Raw genomic sequence first — 16,975 nt, forward strand, 5'->3', positions numbered from 1 at the left:
ATGCTACTACACACAATATTATGAAGCCTACCCTCACACTCAAAGACAGGCTGAATTACGGCTGTCCGGAGGTAAAATTCTGCCTGGCAAACTTTAAGACCTGCACTCACAAGGATCTGAGGAGTGGGCTGAGACATCGTTTACTCAAGAAAGCCCAGACACTACGGAGGCCCGCAGCTGGTGGGAGGCCGCTGCCCGCGTGTGCGCGCCCGCTAGCGCCGCTGCGCCTGCTTCCCGCTCCGCGAGTGGAGAGGGGGAGGGGCGCCCCTGGCGGCCCCCGGTGCTCGCGCCAGACCAGGACGAGGTCAGAGGAGGCCGCTCTCGAGCCTACGACAACGTAACAGTGAATGCCCGTTGGCCACACGACACTACCTGCTTGCTCGCGCGACGTGGGCAATTACAATCCACTAGCGGACCAGCCAGCGTCCCGACAGGAGCCCGGGCTCGGCCTCGCTGAGTCCCGACTCACCCACAGCGCGCGCGGGGCGGGGCAGACACGGAGCGCACCGCCCTCAGTCCCGCCCAGTACGGAGAACGTGGGATTGGCGCCGCCCTCAGCCAATCCCCGGGCAGCGCTTTCCGCAAGGAGCGCTTCCGCCAGCCGCGCCGCGCTGCGCGGCGCTGAGGCTGACTATTCGCATCCGGCCCGAGGAATCGCCGCCTTCGCCTCCGCCGCGCTGGTATTGTTTCTGGCCGGCCGCCGGGAGTGGGGCGGCGGGTGAGTGGCCACGAAGGGCCGCAGGGGCTGTGATGCTGCCTGTGCCGTGGGGAGCTTCTAGCAGGCCTTCGGCTTGAGGGGAAAGGTGGACTTTGGCTCCATCCGCGGCGCCCCGTCTGGCGATGTGGGCCAAGTGGCCCCCAGGACTTGCTCCCCAAATCCTCGTCGTCGCGTCCCGGCCCTGACGGGATGTGCAGCTCCGAGAAGAAAGGGTGGGGAGTCGGGGCGGTTTGTCGATAGCACAGCGGCTTTTGCTGAGCTTCCACTACCCGGGAGCTCCGGCCGCTGGGGAAGGCTGCCCTTGGCTGTGTAGCGGGCGGTCGCTGGGTTCCCTGCATCCGCGAGGGCAGCGCCGAGAGGGTTCTTTGCTCTGTGAAGTCATTGTTTGCTAGTCCTGAAGTGGCGCGGCAGACTCCCTGGAAAGGTTTTCTGCCCTGGGGTAGGATCAGTCTTTGCCTTCCGCCTCATGTAGATTTTAAGGTCTTTCTAGTATTAAAAAAAAAAAAAATCTGTCGAAAGTGGGAAAAGCACCCTGTGTGGTGGCATGTTCTAAGTACAATTTATAGCGTATAAAAATTATATGTTATGTACGGTGGATATTTAGACTGGAAGACATATTTACACGTTTAAATTTGAGACTGACTTGATTTTAGTGTAACTTTCATCACCGTAAGCCTATAGATGTTTGGAGGGAGAGGGCCTTTGTACTCTGAAAATACTTGTTGGATGGAGTTAGGATAAATTCCTCTCTCAGTGCTAAATCTGTAATGGAAACGGTTTGTGTATTTTTATCTCAGCTGTTCCCAATACACTGTAGCACGCCCCCCCCCCTCCAATCTCAGAAAGAAAGAAGGGAGGGGGAAGAAGGAAAGAGAGAAAAACAGTATTTTAGGGACGGTGACCAGAATTACAATGTGCAGAAGACAGATTCCTTGTTTTAACCTAATTGTATCACAAGATTGAGAGAGAAATCTCATCCTTTGACCATATAAAATTTCCACCTCTTTGTGTTCCTCTCATTTTCAGTGTTCCTGAAGGAGTGATTTGAACTCTGTCCACTCTATGGATACATTGTTAGGTGTAAGAGTCTGGCTACTCAGAACAGACTGGTTTAGGTTAACTTTGTTCTTTTTTGCATATTAGTTTATTCTTTTGGTAAACTTACTTCCTGAATTTTCACTTTGCTCTCATGATATAAGAAAATGTAGGTTTTCTCTTTCAGTTTGAGGTTTCCTGCCCATTGTTTCATTTAGTAAAACCAACGTGCTTGAAGACAAGCTTTAGGAAAGGAATTTTAACTTTATTATTTTCAACAAGAAGCATAAAAATAAGTCTTGTCTGTCTTAGCTTAGAATCGGATGTGAAGAACTGTTGACCTCTTGGGCATGTGAAAGTAGCATATTTTGGAGGGTCTGTTCTATTTTAGAAGGATGAGGGAGAAAAAAAGTAATCCCAGTAGCACACTTATTTTGTCATGTCAGAATTAGGAATATTTGGGTTTCCAGTTACATCAGTGTTGATTCATTTCATTGCTTTTCTACAGCGCAAACATGAATGTTGGCGTTGCCCACAGCGAGGTGAATCCGAATACCCGGGTAATGAACAGCCGTGGTATGTGGCTGACATATGCATTGGGAGTTGGCTTGCTTCATATTGTTTTACTCAGTATTCCCTTCTTCAGTGTTCCTGTTGCTTGGACCTTAACAAATGTTATACATAATCTGGTAAGAATTTCACCTTATACTAAACACTTAAAACCTTAAGGTTTAATGATTTTTCAGAGACTGGGCGGGGAAAAAATGGGGAGTTATTGTTCAATGGGTAATGTTTTGTAAGATGAAAAGTTCTGGAGATGGATGGTTGTAATGGTTACATAACATTGTGAATGTACTTAATACCGTAGAACTGTACACTTAAAAATGGTTAAGATGGTGTATTTATGTTATGTGTATTTAAACAATTTTTAAAGAAGCTTAAAGTTTTATATTAAAAGAAAAACACATGACTCAGTTTTTAAACAGTTATATAAAATTAAACCATTTATATAGTTCAGTGATTTTTTTGTATCTATGACAGTTTTGAAAAATTCTTATCTCAAGATTATATTTTTGTATCACTTTATATTTAAACATTGGACCCTTTTTATAAGGCCTTTTTTTTCTTCCTGTTTTATAGAATCTGAAAAAAAAGTCATTTTAGCAAAAATTACAAGATGCTTTAACTCAGACTACTATGATATATTGATTAACCAGAATGCATCAGAAGTAATTATGTTTTTTGGTTAACTAGAATCTAATGAACATCTTTGGTTTAAATCCTTGTTAAGTCTTTCTAAATTGTATAAATATACTTCTCTGTTTCAGTGTAGAAATTTTGAGTTTAATCTTTCTTAAATGATGCAAAAACTTATGGTGCCTTAGCTTCTTCCTGTTAACTATTGCTTTTGTATTATATGATAGCTCTACAAAGTGCCAGAGATTAGACCGAATACTCTGGTAATTGCCTATTTAAAAACAAAAAACCTGATAGTGACTTCTTTTGTCTTTCACAAACTATTAAAATAGAATGAAAGGGGAGAAATCTAGTTATTTGAGACTTTTAGTTGAATCCAGATTAACTATTTGTTTAAAGATATATCCAAAATGAGAAACTTAGAACTAAAACAGAAAAGTGTAGGAGAAATAGATGTTTTTTAATTAGTATGATTTATTTTAAATCTTCTGTAAAGTATATGAAGTTGGCTGTGTGTGCTCATTCGTGTCCAGTTCTTGTGACTTGGTGGTCTGTAGCCCACCAGGCTCCTCTGTCCATGGGATTTTCCAGGCAAGAACACTGGAGTGGGTTGCCATTTCCTCCTCAAGGGGATCTTCCTAATCCAGGGATCGAACCTGCATCTCCTGCATTGGCAGGCGGATTCTTTACCACTGAGCCATCTGGGAAGCCTTGAAGTTGACTGGAGAAGGACAAAGATGATGTGGTAGAAATAAATGAATGTCCAATTAGTTTATTTTATATGATAGACTTTGAAAGGAATGTTTAACACTATTTTTAAATAGTGATCTCTGAAATATTTGATGCTAGTCTTAACCCTTTTATTGGAATTCTTTTCCTTTGGCTTCCATGGGACTGCTTTTTCCTGGATATATTTTGGATCTTTCCTTTACTGCTTCCTCTTGCAGTCTTCTCTTTTCCTCTCAAGTATTGCTATTACCAAGGTTTTCTTTTTCATCCCTTCTTATGATATATATTCTACCTAGGTTACTTAATCTATCTGTGTTTTCAGTTTCTACCTGTTAAATGATGATGACCATGTTAATACTGCCAGATCATCTTGCACCTTAAAACCAAACAAGTTTAAATTACACTCACTCCTGATATATTCCTTGCCACCCACCACGATCTGTTCCTGGACTTTGTTCATAATCTAATCTAAAGGTACCACTATCTGCACAGCAAGCCAAGCCACATAGCTGAATGTCAAAGGTAAAGTGATTAATACAGTGTATCATCCAAACCAAGACTGTTCTGAGAGTAAAAGAGAGCTCTAGTAATAACAACCTTGAGAGAGTAAGTATAAGTCAGGACTACCCATGCAAACTAGTATATATGGTCACACTAGTCTTAGGGTAACCTTTTTTCTTTATATTCCACAGCCATTTAGTCAAAGCCCTGTCCTGTTTTACTGTCTTCAGCTTGATCCTTACTGACATTGTTACAATTCATGCCCTTTTTTCCACTCAGGTAGATTACTCCTACTTGGTCTCCTTGACGCTCCTCTACTCTACTTTCCTTCATTTGAGTTTGGCAGAGTGATATTTTTAAAATTCATGTTTATTCAAGACACACTCTTAAGTCTTTCAGTGATTCTATTGCATTCATAGTAAAATGCCAAGTTCTTTGTGTGACATAGAAAACTAGTTGAAAACAGTACAGAGGCAAGAAAGAGACCCAGTCTTAACACATCTCCAAACACAACTACGGTCTCAAAATAATGAAAATCATCTCTCACCTTTCTGCTTTGACTTAGGCTCTTCTTCCACTATTTTAATACCCCTCCCTCCTTCCTGCTCTGCCTGGCTGATTCCTGCTTGTCCAGGCAAACTTCTCAAGTATCACCTTTTCTAGGAAGCTACAAAATCCCCATGCTGGATTCTTTTTTCATGTGTTTATCATACTATTATAATTAGCAATTTATCTCTTTTCTATTTTTTAACTTCTATATCTCTAAAGGCCTATTTAAATGTTGCTGAATAAATTATGTATGTTCTCACATAATTTTCCCTTCTCCAGTGGCACATGTATTAAATGAACTTAAGAAGTCATCTGCCCACTTCATGTTTTCAAGTTGGTTGACTGAGATTGAGACACAGTATATGGCCATGGACAAAGGACGAGTAATTGAGAACACGTAGGGAAGTAAACTTCCGACTTCGTAGTCCTCTATACTAAAAACCTGACTAACCAGCCATAAATGTAGCAATTACATGATTACATGATGCCAAATGTAAATTTCTTTTGATGTTAACCTACATTAAACCAATTAAAAGTGTGAAATATGTACTGCACGCTTTTTAATATTGAAAATTAGACCTAATTGTTATCCATGGTTAGAAAAAAACATGGCCTCTGTCTTTATAAACTATATATTAGAAACCTACAGGAGTTGTTTTACTCAGAGCTACAGTTCACTCTTACAAGTTCTAATACTTCACAAAGTTCTTATCCTAGCTTTTAAAATAAAAGAAAACTCTTCACTTTGAGTCAGTAAATATTTGTTAAGGTCTAATCATGAGCTACATACTTATTTCCCTAATTCTTTTAATGTGGGTATAAATCATCATTAAAATTTTCTAGAAAAACAATAAAAATAATGGAGTAGAAGATAAATGGTTAGATAAGATTTTTTTTCATTAAAAAGAATACATAAAATAAACTGTTTGAATATTATCTTCTAGACCCTGGTGAGTGCATGTGGTTTGAAGGACATAATAAGAGAATTATTTTTTCTCTTCAATAACTTCTAATACATATATGGTCTAAAGCAGAGATTCTTAATTTTTAAGGGTCACATTCTGCTGAGAATTTGAAAGCACAGAATTTCTGTTTCATAATCTTTTAAAACCAACATGAAAATGATTTCCTTGTGCTTACAGAATAAACATTCCTTGGTTTAATGTCATCTTGGCTTAATATCTAATAGTTGCTTTGTATGAGTCCCTGTTACTGAGGTATTCAGGCTAATGGGAAAACAAACATTATAAAAATAACTTCAATATAATGTATTGTGCTATAATAAAACTATTTTCAATAAAATTCTATATATGCACATAGGGAAGAGGTTAATTAATGCTAATGTGAAGGGCTTCACTAAGGAATTATCATTGAGCTGAACCTTCAAGAATAAGGTAGTTGACAAGGTACCATCAAGGCTTTTGCTTTGCATTTCCTGTATTTCATTATACCTTTGACAGAAATTTCTGTCTTACATTGTAGTTGTTTATGCATACCTTTTTTTTTCCTTACCATCTCAGAAGATTGAACTTTCTCAAGGGGTTGCACATGTCTTGTTCAATTTCATATATGTATACAGCTCCTGTGTTCTATACATATTAGCCACTTACTAAACATTTGTAGATTTACATCCGGTTGAACATGAATCCATGCTTCTGTTGCTTATGTGTTATTGCAGGTAAACAACTTTTAAACTGCCTAATGGAATAACTAGGAAGTAGACCAAGCTTTAAAGAAGGGCTGTCTTAACCTATTAATAATAACGTAAAATTTCAAATCACTGAGTTTTCTATTTTTTCCATATATTTATTAAAAGTTGAAGTTAAAAAAAAATGATAATCACATCATGACTTTATTGGGTAAAACTGTTCCACAATAATATATATGCTTTATTCTTTTACCAGTGCCGTATATGGTAATCCTGTTACCTATAAATCTAAGTGGATATCTCCAGGAAACCAAATCTAGTACACATTGTTTTTTTTCCTAATTAACCACAAAATTAGATACTTAAACATGTCACTGGCCAGAATGGCTCTTAGTAATTTTTTTTACTTTTATTTTTAAAAACTACCTTCTGAAAACACACTATTGAGTTACAGTGGTGATTTTAAAAGCAGGTTGTGTTAAACATTATACCTAGTACATCAAACCATCTTTGTTCAGACATCTTGAAAAAGAACTAGTGAGACAAAGACTAATGTTAAGTATTTTCAAAATAATTTTCCCCTACACAGATTATAATATTTGCCAATTTATATGTTTTTATCATTATATAAATATCACCAGACTTACTAATATAACACTCTAAACTTTCCAAACACTGGAGATAAGGTAATCCTATTTCCTAATAGGAAATGTACTAGAAAATCTAAATGTAATGATGCAAAGCTACCCTAATGGTACTTTTCATTTATTTTCAGTTTAATGAGAGATGAAAACAGGTTATTTTTGGTGGACTTTATAGTGGTTTTCACCAAATAATACTTCCATTTAAGCCCACAGAAGTCTAGTTTTACTATGAAGAAACTGGCCACAATCTTTCACAATAATACGATATCTTAAAACTTGAGCTGTTAAGTTTATCATGCAGTCTGACACAGCCTGGAACTATCTTAATGCTTAATGACAAATACTCATTTTATATTTGATATTAACTATATACCCCCTTGCTTGTTTTTCAGGGGATGTATGTATTTTTGCATGCAGTAAAAGGAACACCTTTCGAAACTCCTGACCAGGGTAAAGCAAGGCTCCTAACTCATTGGGAACAACTGGACTATGGAGTACAGTTTACATCTTCACGGAAGTTTTTCACAATTTCTCCAATAATTCTGTAAGTAGTGGAAATTTTCAGGTATGAGGAGGTCTGGATGAGATGAAGCCATTCTTTTATTAAATTTGAAATAGAAACAGATTATTTTGTTGAAAACATCAATAAATTGTTACTTCATAGAGAATATAAAATACAGGCAAAATTTTTAACAAACTGTTAAAACTAGTTTTCACTTCAGTCAAACATATATGGAGACAACATTACATGTTCCTTCAGTATGACAAGACATTCTAGAATGTACAAGTCAAATATATTCTAGTTCATTTTCTTAAGCTGCTTGCAAGAAAACTAAACACATAATCTTGTTCTGTTGTCCACTATCAGATTAATCTCCCTCAACAAAGATTTAGATGATTTCAGATGAATTTCATTGACTACCTGCCACATTTGAATGCTCAAACTCCTTGGGAGAGAGAGTATGGTTTAGAGAAAACAGAAGTTAGGCTTTCATTGTAGGACAGACCTGGGTTGAATCACGTAGCTGTCACTTAACCTGCTTGGTTTGCTCATAAATAAAATTCTAGCCAACGGTACCTAACTCAATTTGATGATATAAAAAATGAATGAGATAATACCTATCTGTAAAGCATCTAACCTTATCTGATTTCCTCCTGCTGCTGCTGCTAAGTCGCTTCAGTCCAACTCTGTGCGACCCCATAGACAGCAGCCAATAAGGCTCCCCCGTCCCTGGGATTCTCCAGGCAAGAACACTGGAGTGGGTTGCCATTTCCTTCTCCAATGCATGAAAGTGAAGTCGCTCAGTCGTATCCGACTCGTAGCGACCCCATGGACTGCGGCCCACCAGGCCTCTTCGTCTATGGGATTTTCCAGGCGAGAGTGCTGGAGTGGGTGCCACTGCCTTCTCCAACTTTCCTCCTAATATCTGATATTCAGGATCCTCCACAACATGGTCCCTACTTTATTTTTCCTTTATGTGAATATTTTACCTTAACCCAACTCCCACCGAGCCACACTCTTCTAAGCAGCATTTCCTAAATATGTTTTATGTATAATCCTATTTCTATGCCTTAGTTCAAGTCATTTTTTCCACCTCAAATGCTTTCTCCTTTCTTACCTGTCAAGATTTAAATTGTGACCATCTCAGTGAGGTCTTTTCCTTAGCAACCAACCTTCAGTGAAATGCTCTGCTTTGAACTTCCATAGTAGTAGTTATATATCCCTTATTTATGCCACTTTATATTATTTCTCTATTATTTTATTTCTGCAAAGAATTTATAAGTGCATACAGTGCTTTGAATTCTACACTCAGATGCTTGCATACAATAGATATTTCACATATATCCCAATCACTTACCCAATCACAAAGAATATATATAATTACATATCCATTATGGAATCAGTGTGGTCTGCAGTAACTGGAAAGACATTTTAGAGGCATTGTTGTTGGTCAGTTGCCAAATCGCGTAAAGCTCTTCGCAACCCCATGACTGCAGCATATCAGGCTTCTCCCTCACCATCTCCCGGAGTTTACTCAAACTCATGTCTGTTAAGTCAAGGCATTAGAATCCCTTAAAATGGAACTTAAGGTAGGTTAGGTGTTACATTGATGTTTAAAATAGGGAAGGCATTTTCAAAGAAAAGAATGAACTATGGCATTGTAACATGTATACTATCATGTAAGAATTGAATCGCCAGTCTCTGTCCGACGCAGGATACAGCATGCTTGGGGCTGGTGCACGGTGATGACCCAGAGAGACATTATGGGGAGGGAGGTGGGTGGGTGGGGTTCATGTTTGGTAACGCATGTACACCCGTGGTTGATTCATGTCAATGTATGGCAAAACCAATACAGTATTGTAAATTAAAATAAAGGAAAAAAAAATTATTACAAAAGAAAAAAATGAAATAAAAGCAGAATGGCATTATAAAAAAATAAAAAATAAAAAAAAAAGAATGAAGTAATCATAAAGTGGTAGATTTCTTTTTCCTTATGTAGATTTCGTTCCACATAAGAGGAAATTTTTTAAGTTTTTAATTATTTTAGCCTGACATCAAAAGAAAAATATGTACGGTCTAACAAAGATTAATGCAATAACAAGAATAATGGCTATTCAGAGAGCCCTAAATTTGTATTTTAGCTCTGCTGCTCTCTAGCTATCTGACTTTCAGCCATATTCTTGAAAGTCTCAGTGTCCTCATCTATAACATGTTGAAGATTACATTATAATACAGTTGACCATTGAATAATGTGGGGGTTATGTGTGCCTAGCTTCAGTATAGTTAAAAATCTGGAGTATAACTAGTCAGCCTTCTGTATCAAGTACAGTACAATGCTTTATTATTTACAGTCTATATCCTGTTTATATTAGGATACTCTTTTGGTGGCTTCTTGATGTATCTTCATTCTGATGTACCCTTGGGTCAAACTTGGGCATTCTGAATTGATGATTTATGGTCTTAAAGGTGGCTTAGGCTTCTTAAAACAAATTCTCAGATATTGGATAACCTGAATATATACACTCAGATGTTCAGTTATAGAAAAACAGCTGGAATCTTACAGTAATATCTTTCAAGTTGCCAATTATACTGGTTATATACCTGTTCAACTACAGTATGGAAAAAAGAACATCAAAAGGGCAATCAAGTATTTGTTTGCTTTCAAAGATGGCTATTATAAATTATACTAATGCACTAACACCCTGTTTTTCACAACTTTACAGCAGTGGCTTTTAACCTTTTGGTGGGTCACAATGAACCATTTGAGAATATGATGGATGCTTTGAATCTGGATCTTCTCTTTAGATATATACACATTAATACAAAACTATACCTAAAGTTTCAAGAAGCATACGAACCCTAGTTTGAAAGTCTTCTGCTTTAAATGATGCTAAGTAGTAACTGTCTTCCATTAAATACATTTTACACAATTGCAAAAATGCAAAATGTGCATATATGCCTCTATTCAACCAATGTTTTAGTCTCAATTAAAATTAATTTAGGCCCCCAAACTAAAATGTTTGCTCTTGTTCTAGTGCTCAAAAAAAATGGTTCTACTTTTAGGTATTTATGTTTCAGTGGCCTTTTTGCCACCTTTAAATATTTAAAGATTTCTAAGCAATTTCACTTTTATATATTTTATATATATATATATTCTTAACTTTTGTTTCTACAGATATTTTCTGGCAAGTTTCTATACGAAGTATGATACAACTCACTTCATCCTAAACACAGCTTCTCTCCTGAGTGTGCTAATTCCCAAAATGCCACAGCTACATGGTGTTCGGATCTTTGGAATTAATAAGTATTGAAATGTTTTGAAATGGAACAAAAAGTTTTATAGCTACTGAGTTTTCTGTAAGGAAGGAGTGGTTAGTAAACTGCATAATGTGAAATGAGAGGTAGCTACATTAGAAGGCCAGTTGCTAGTTCTTCATAGGCTATTTTGAAGTGCAGATTCTTACAGGAAGATGCTTCTGTTTAATGCATCTGGTATCTTTCTGAAGAGAGGCTTTATGGGCAGGCTGGGCAGGCCCAGCTTATAAGTTAAATGGCTGTAAAGTAAGGGTGTAGTAGATAAATCCAAGGAAGTAGAGATAAGAAACTAAGTCTGGCTTAGCTTAGAATGAATGGGCATTATGTTTGGAGAAGAAAATTTTCAATCATTCAGTCATGGTCAGTTTAAGCCAACTTACATGTAAACCAGAATCATCTCTTTACAAGTTTATTATAAATTGTCTTTATTACCATACATATTCCTCTTGTGTTATATAAGAGGATATATATCCTTTGTTTTATACAAACCAATTCCTACCTTATGAACTTTTTTGGTTTTGCAGGCTCAACATTGTTTGATAAATGACTTTTATTTTTACATTTATTACTGAGTTCATGAAAGTTCACTTTCATGACTGATTGATGATAGAAGATAGTCAGGCATCTTAGAAGCAGCCTCTTAGCTGGCCTTCTAATTTTGGAATAGAGTGGGTTTTGCTGCCTTTCCAGATACAAGGCTGCTAAACCAATTAAGAAAATAATTTATTTTTCATAATTAAAGTATATGGTAACTTAAAGTCTCTGCTTATTTGGTGGAGCAATTTAATTGTTGCCGTCTGCCATTCTTTAGTAAAGAAAATTAAAATGGACAACTACCTAGCCAACCTGTGACCTGGCAGAAACTGCTTCTCTAGTAATAGTATCAGAGTAAATAATGGAGTCTTCTTGTAGCAGGTCTGCAGTGAAAGAGAACATCATCTTTTCTTAGTCCTCCTGCTCTCAATCCCCATCGTTTACCCATTCGTATTTTGCCTTTCAATATGTGAGTCTTAGTGTAGATAACTCAAATTTCCAAAGCAGCAACCATATTGAATTTTTGTCCCATAGAGAAGCTTTCTATAGTTGCTAACATTAATTCCAAGAAATAACTATATACTACTTTGAGAAGTAAACATGTCAAAAAAAAGTTCTGATATGGAATAAAACTGAAAAACCTAGTAACATTTGTAAGCAAGAGTGAGTATAAAGAATTATAAAACCAACTTAAAAGTCAGTTTGTTTCAAACTGACTCTTAGGGGTAATGACCATTGTTTTATATTTTAAAAGTGTTGAGTTTAGAAATCAGTTGTATGATAATGCCTTTGTATGTTTGTATTTTTAAATAACCAGTAATCTATACTTTAATAAAATTTTTCTTTGGTGTAAGGTTATTGCAAAAGCTTCTAAATTCAGTCATTAAGTTATGCTTAAATTTTTTGTTTTAAGCAACTGAATTTGTAAAAGTGAAAGTGTTAGTGGCTCAGTGGTCTCTGACTTTTTGCAACCCTGTGGACTATAGCCTGTCAGGTTCCTCTGTCCATGGAATTCTCCAGGCAGGAATACTGGAGTGGGTAGCCATTCCCTTCTCCAGGGGATCTTCCCAACCCAGGGATTGAACCTGGGTCTCCCACACTGCAGGCAGATTCTTTACCATCTGAGCCACCAGGGAAGCCCTTGTAAAATTAAGGCACCTAAAAAAGTATTCTTTCATTTTTCTTCATTTTAAAGTTTATCTCAAAAGGCTTAAATTTTTTCCCACAGACTTCAGAGACAGAAATCTGCCTCTGATACAGGTCTTCTGCTGTTTCTGCTACTTTAGCCCTTCAGTGTGTTAAAAGATATTTATTCAATAGATATTTGAAGACCCACTCCATTGTAGGAACTATTTTAGCTATTGTGGGTACAGTTTGTAGCAAGACAAACCAGATCCTTTCCCCTATGTGCTTACATTCAAGTTGGAGAACACATGAGTAAACAAATACATATTATTTTACATAGTGATAAATGCTATGGAGGGGTAGGGGGGGATAAACCAGTAAAAGGCAGGGGAGCCTGCCTCAGAAAAGTCTTCTATAAAGATCCTAACTAATGCAACATTTAGACAGAGACTTTCCTGATGTAAAGGAGCAAGCAATACAAAGATCTAGGGAAAGAGGCTTTCAAGTACTGGTGATGGCAGGTACTAAAGCTCTGGGACAGGAAGGAGGTGGTATGTTTGAAGGACAGTCACTGTGCCTGGAAAGGAGTAATAAGCAACAAGGATAAGAATGGGAGCAAATGAGTTCAGAGAAGTAGGTAGGGGTCGACCAAGGTAAAGAGCAAATTTTATTCTAAGCCTGACAAAGCCATGAGAGAGTTTTGCACAGGAGAGTAAAGGGATCTGGGGTTTTTGTGGTGGTTTGCGTGTGTGTCTGTGAAGGTCACTGGCTAATATTGGAAATAAACTGTAAGGGCATGGGAAGCAGGAAGAACAGTTGGGAAGCTACTACAGGCAAGAGGTAGCTCAGACTAGGGAATTAGCTGATGCAGTGGTGAGAAGTGGTAAAATATGGGATACACTTAGCAAGTACAATTCACAGAACACTGATACAATGAAAGTAAGTTGGGGGAAGGGAACGAAAATAACTCATAGTTTTTTAGCCTTAACACCTAGGTGAGTGGTTGAATGGTAAATAAGAGAACCGTTCCTAATTTCACAAATTTGTACAGTTTAGTGTAAGATAAAACATTTTTAAACATAATCTATAATGACTATTATTTGGAATAAAATCAACTGCTATGCTATACTTGCTCCTAATTTCAAGTCAGGACACATAATACCAATTTCTGAATAGGTCTGAGTTCAGAAATGCTACTAATTTTAGCATGCATTGGTGACTCTTGACTGCATCAGTTATTACTTTGGAGTTCCAATGGTGGTTTTTTATTTCCTTCATTCCTTTACATGTATTTACTGGAATTTTTTGTAAGGAAGATTTTTCCCTTCTCTCCCATTTATTCAGTCATTTATATTATGAGCTCATGGATGTCTTATTGTTTGTTTATAATCTATTATAACTATTAATTTGTTGCTCAAATTGCCCTCCAGCTCTGACCAATGGGAGTTTCCACTGGAACGTCCAAAGTTAACCCCTGTATTCTTTTCACTTGCCCCATTTTTCATTTTTGTTTTTAAGCATAGAATGGTATTTGTTAGGTTTATGTCAATATTGCCTGTTAAACTAGAAAGATCTTGAGGGGCATAGCTGTCTCCTTAACTAATATCTGTGTGAATTAGCCTTACAAAACTATATGATGCCAAGAGTTGGAAAAGACCTTAGAGGCTATGTAATTCAACCCTACCCTTTACGTTCAGTTTTCATTGACCACCATGCCTCTGTTCAGTCCTGTGTTGGCACTAATAAAGGAGGACTTAAAAAATACAAGGCTGCATTTTTGTAATGGAATTTATAACCTGTTATACATTTAGCCAAAATTTAATGCTTATTCTACATAACTTTTCAGCTTTTAAACTGTTACCAACAGCACTGAATAAATAGTACCAGAGCGCTCACCATTTTCCATTATGATACGGTTTTAAATTTTTCCCACTGTCCTGATAATTCTGCTCTAAGTCGCAGTTTATTATATATCGCACTAAGGCAACTACAGATGTGATGTCACTCCAACAGTACCACTTCCCTTGTTCTGGATACTCTTTATTCTTAATGAAGCATATTTTAGCTGTTTTGAGAGCCACATATCACTGATTCACTTTATGGTCACTAAAATCTCTGGTCCCAACATGCAGTGCTATTCAGTGATGGTTTTCCCTTCATGTACTTACTTAATGGATTTATCTATATTTCTATAGATCCCCATGTTGTTGGATTTTAACCTGTTGATTCATCTTGTCTAGCTGATGTTGAATCTTATGCAATATATTTCTCTTCTGTCTCCTATATTAATCTGTGTGTGTGCGTGCGCACGCTCAGTCATCTCCTACTCTTTGCAGCCCCATAGACTGTAGCCTGACAGGCTCCTCTGTCCATGGAATTTCCCAAGCAAGAATACTGGAGTGGGTTGCCATTTCCTCCTCCAGGAAATCTTCCTGACCCAGGGATCAAACCTGTGTCTCCTGCATTGGCAGGCAGGTCTTTACCACTGAACCACCAGGGAAGCCCTGTATTAGTATGTATCACTAGTAAATACGACTCCAAAATATCCTCATGCAAAAGACAAATGCAGCAACTCAGCATAGACCAATGCAGTTTAATATTCTTTCCAACAGGACAGAAAAGTGTAATTCCCAAAACAGTTACATGGATATTACATATTGGTGTTGGAAGTGTAAACAAGTTCAGTACTGGGAAGAGGTCTAGGTTTAAAAAAAAAAAAAAAAAAAAGCAATTTTTGAATAGCACTGGGCCAAGAAGTAAGGTAAGAGGATAGCAAAGATAAACACCTTCATTTTGCTTGATGTCAAAAAGTGAGATGTCTCAGATTTTTATTTTACTCCATAATTACAGTTCCAGTTAAAAACGATACAGCAGGTAGTTTGTTACGGGGAATTTACAAGTTTTTGTCTAGGGCTTCCCTGGTGACTCACTGGTAGAGAATCCACCTGCCAATGTAGAAGACACAGGTTCGATCCTTGATCTGGTAAGATCCTACATGCAACAGAGCAACTAAATTTTGCTCCACAACAAGAAAAGCCATCACAATGAGAAGCCTGCACCACAACTAAAAGTAAGCCCGTGCAGCAACAGAGACCAGCACAGCCAAAAATAAATAATTTTTTAAAGTTTTTGTTTAGCTACAAGTGAATTAATTCATAAGAATTATAAACATCAAACTTAGAACACTGAATATTTGGGTATACAGTACACAGCTCAACTGAAGGGTGATACTTTAGCTCTTAAATTGGGTCTTTGGTTCACAGAAGTTGATTATATTATTTTTGACACTTTCATAATTAAAATATTTCATAATTTAAAAGTTAATATATTTGGATTTTATTTTATGTTCAGAATAGTATAATTTATTCTATTTTTTGACTCATTCAAGCCTTTAATAAAACAACTAATGCTTATGAAAGTGACTCAACCTGTAGCTCTAAAGATCTGTGTAATCTCAAGTTAGCACATAAGCTAGTTTTGTTACTGTGACATTTAACTGCATAATTACATGGACAAAAATAATTCTCAAATTCAAGAATTGAAAGAAACATCATTAATGCTTAGAATGAACTCTTTAAAATATGAAAGGAATTTTACAATATATAAATTTTCTGAATTTCCAATTACGTTGTTGTTCAGTCACTTAGTCTTGTCCAACTCTGTGACCACATGAACTGCAGCACTCCAGGCTTCCCTGTCCTTCACTGTCTCCAGAGTTTGCTCAAATTCATGTCCATTGAGTTGGTGATGACATCCAACCATCTCATCCTCTGCCGCTCCCTTCTCTTGCCCTCAATCTTTCCCAGCATCGTGGTCTTTTCCAGTGAGTTGGTACTTCACATCAGGTAGTTACAGATTTTTTGACACTTTTAAAAAGTTACAGATTTTGGAAAATTGTTATTTTGACCATATTATAAAGAAGATAAGCATGCATCATTTTATTCATTTTATAGTTTTCCAAATGAGAACAGAAGAGCCAGGTGATTCATTGGCTATTGCCCAGGAAAATACCAGTATACCAGCTACTACATGAAATCTTGATACAGTGATCCTGCTTTGAAATGTGTCCCTCCTTTGAGTTACCAAACCCGTGCTTCTATCATGGCATTTAATGGTCCCAGGGAGTTTAGGGGAGCAACAAAGAGATTCACCCTCTCCATCTCCTGCCAAAAAGCACAGACTCCACACACTTGAAAAATAAGATTATCTGAGTCTGTTAGTTTCTCAAAAAGTTAAACAGAATTAGCATATGATCCAACAATTCCACTTTGGGGTATATACTCCAAAGAAGTGGAAGCAGAGATGTGAAAAGATACTTGTACAACTCATGTTTATAGGAGCACTATTCACAATAGTCACAAGGTGTAGGTAGCTGAAGTGTCTGTCCATTGACAGTAATGCATAAACAAAACACGGTTTATATACACAATGGAATGCTATTGAGCTTTAAAAGGAAATTCTCACATGCTACAACACTG

At 37.2% G+C, this 16,975-nt stretch overlaps 1 protein-coding gene across 2 annotated transcripts; it reads left to right on the plus strand.

Moving 5' to 3' along the window:
- The first annotated feature begins 638 nt into the window (after nucleotides 1-638).
- Nucleotides 639-14,193, plus strand: ORMDL1 (ORMDL sphingolipid biosynthesis regulator 1). Of its 2 annotated transcripts, none has more exons than XM_068967439.1 (4): nucleotides 639-718; nucleotides 2,262-2,442; nucleotides 7,414-7,565; nucleotides 10,699-14,193. In XM_068967439.1, exons 2-4 carry the CDS (start codon nucleotides 2,269-2,271, stop codon nucleotides 10,832-10,834), a joined length of 462 nt encoding a protein of 153 aa, XP_068823540.1. In that variant the 5' UTR covers nucleotides 639-718; nucleotides 2,262-2,268; the 3' UTR covers nucleotides 10,835-14,193. The 2 variants fall into 2 exon arrangements, with proteins under 2 accessions (XP_068823540.1, XP_068823541.1); XM_068967440.1 differs by having other exon boundaries at nucleotides 671-680.
- The last annotated feature ends 2,782 nt before the right edge of the window (nucleotides 14,194-16,975 follow it).

This window comes from Capricornis sumatraensis, chromosome 3 (genome assembly GCF_032405125.1).
Source record: "Capricornis sumatraensis isolate serow.1 chromosome 3, serow.2, whole genome shotgun sequence".
Taxonomy (NCBI): domain Eukaryota; kingdom Metazoa; phylum Chordata; class Mammalia; order Artiodactyla; family Bovidae; genus Capricornis; species Capricornis sumatraensis.

Bases quoted from the DNA above. Each gene is read 5' to 3' on its own strand.
- ORMDL1 (XM_068967439.1), top strand. From the start codon at position 2,269: ATGAATGTTGGCGTTGCCCACAGCGAGGTGAATCCGAATACCCGGGTA. The intron at 2,443-7,413 runs GTAAGAATTTCA...CTTGTTTTTCAG, and splicing joins CAAATGTTATACATAATCTG to GGGATGTATGTATTTTTGCA. The intron at 7,566-10,698 runs GTAAGTAGTGGA...TTGTTTCTACAG, and splicing joins ACAATTTCTCCAATAATTCT to ATATTTTCTGGCAAGTTTCT.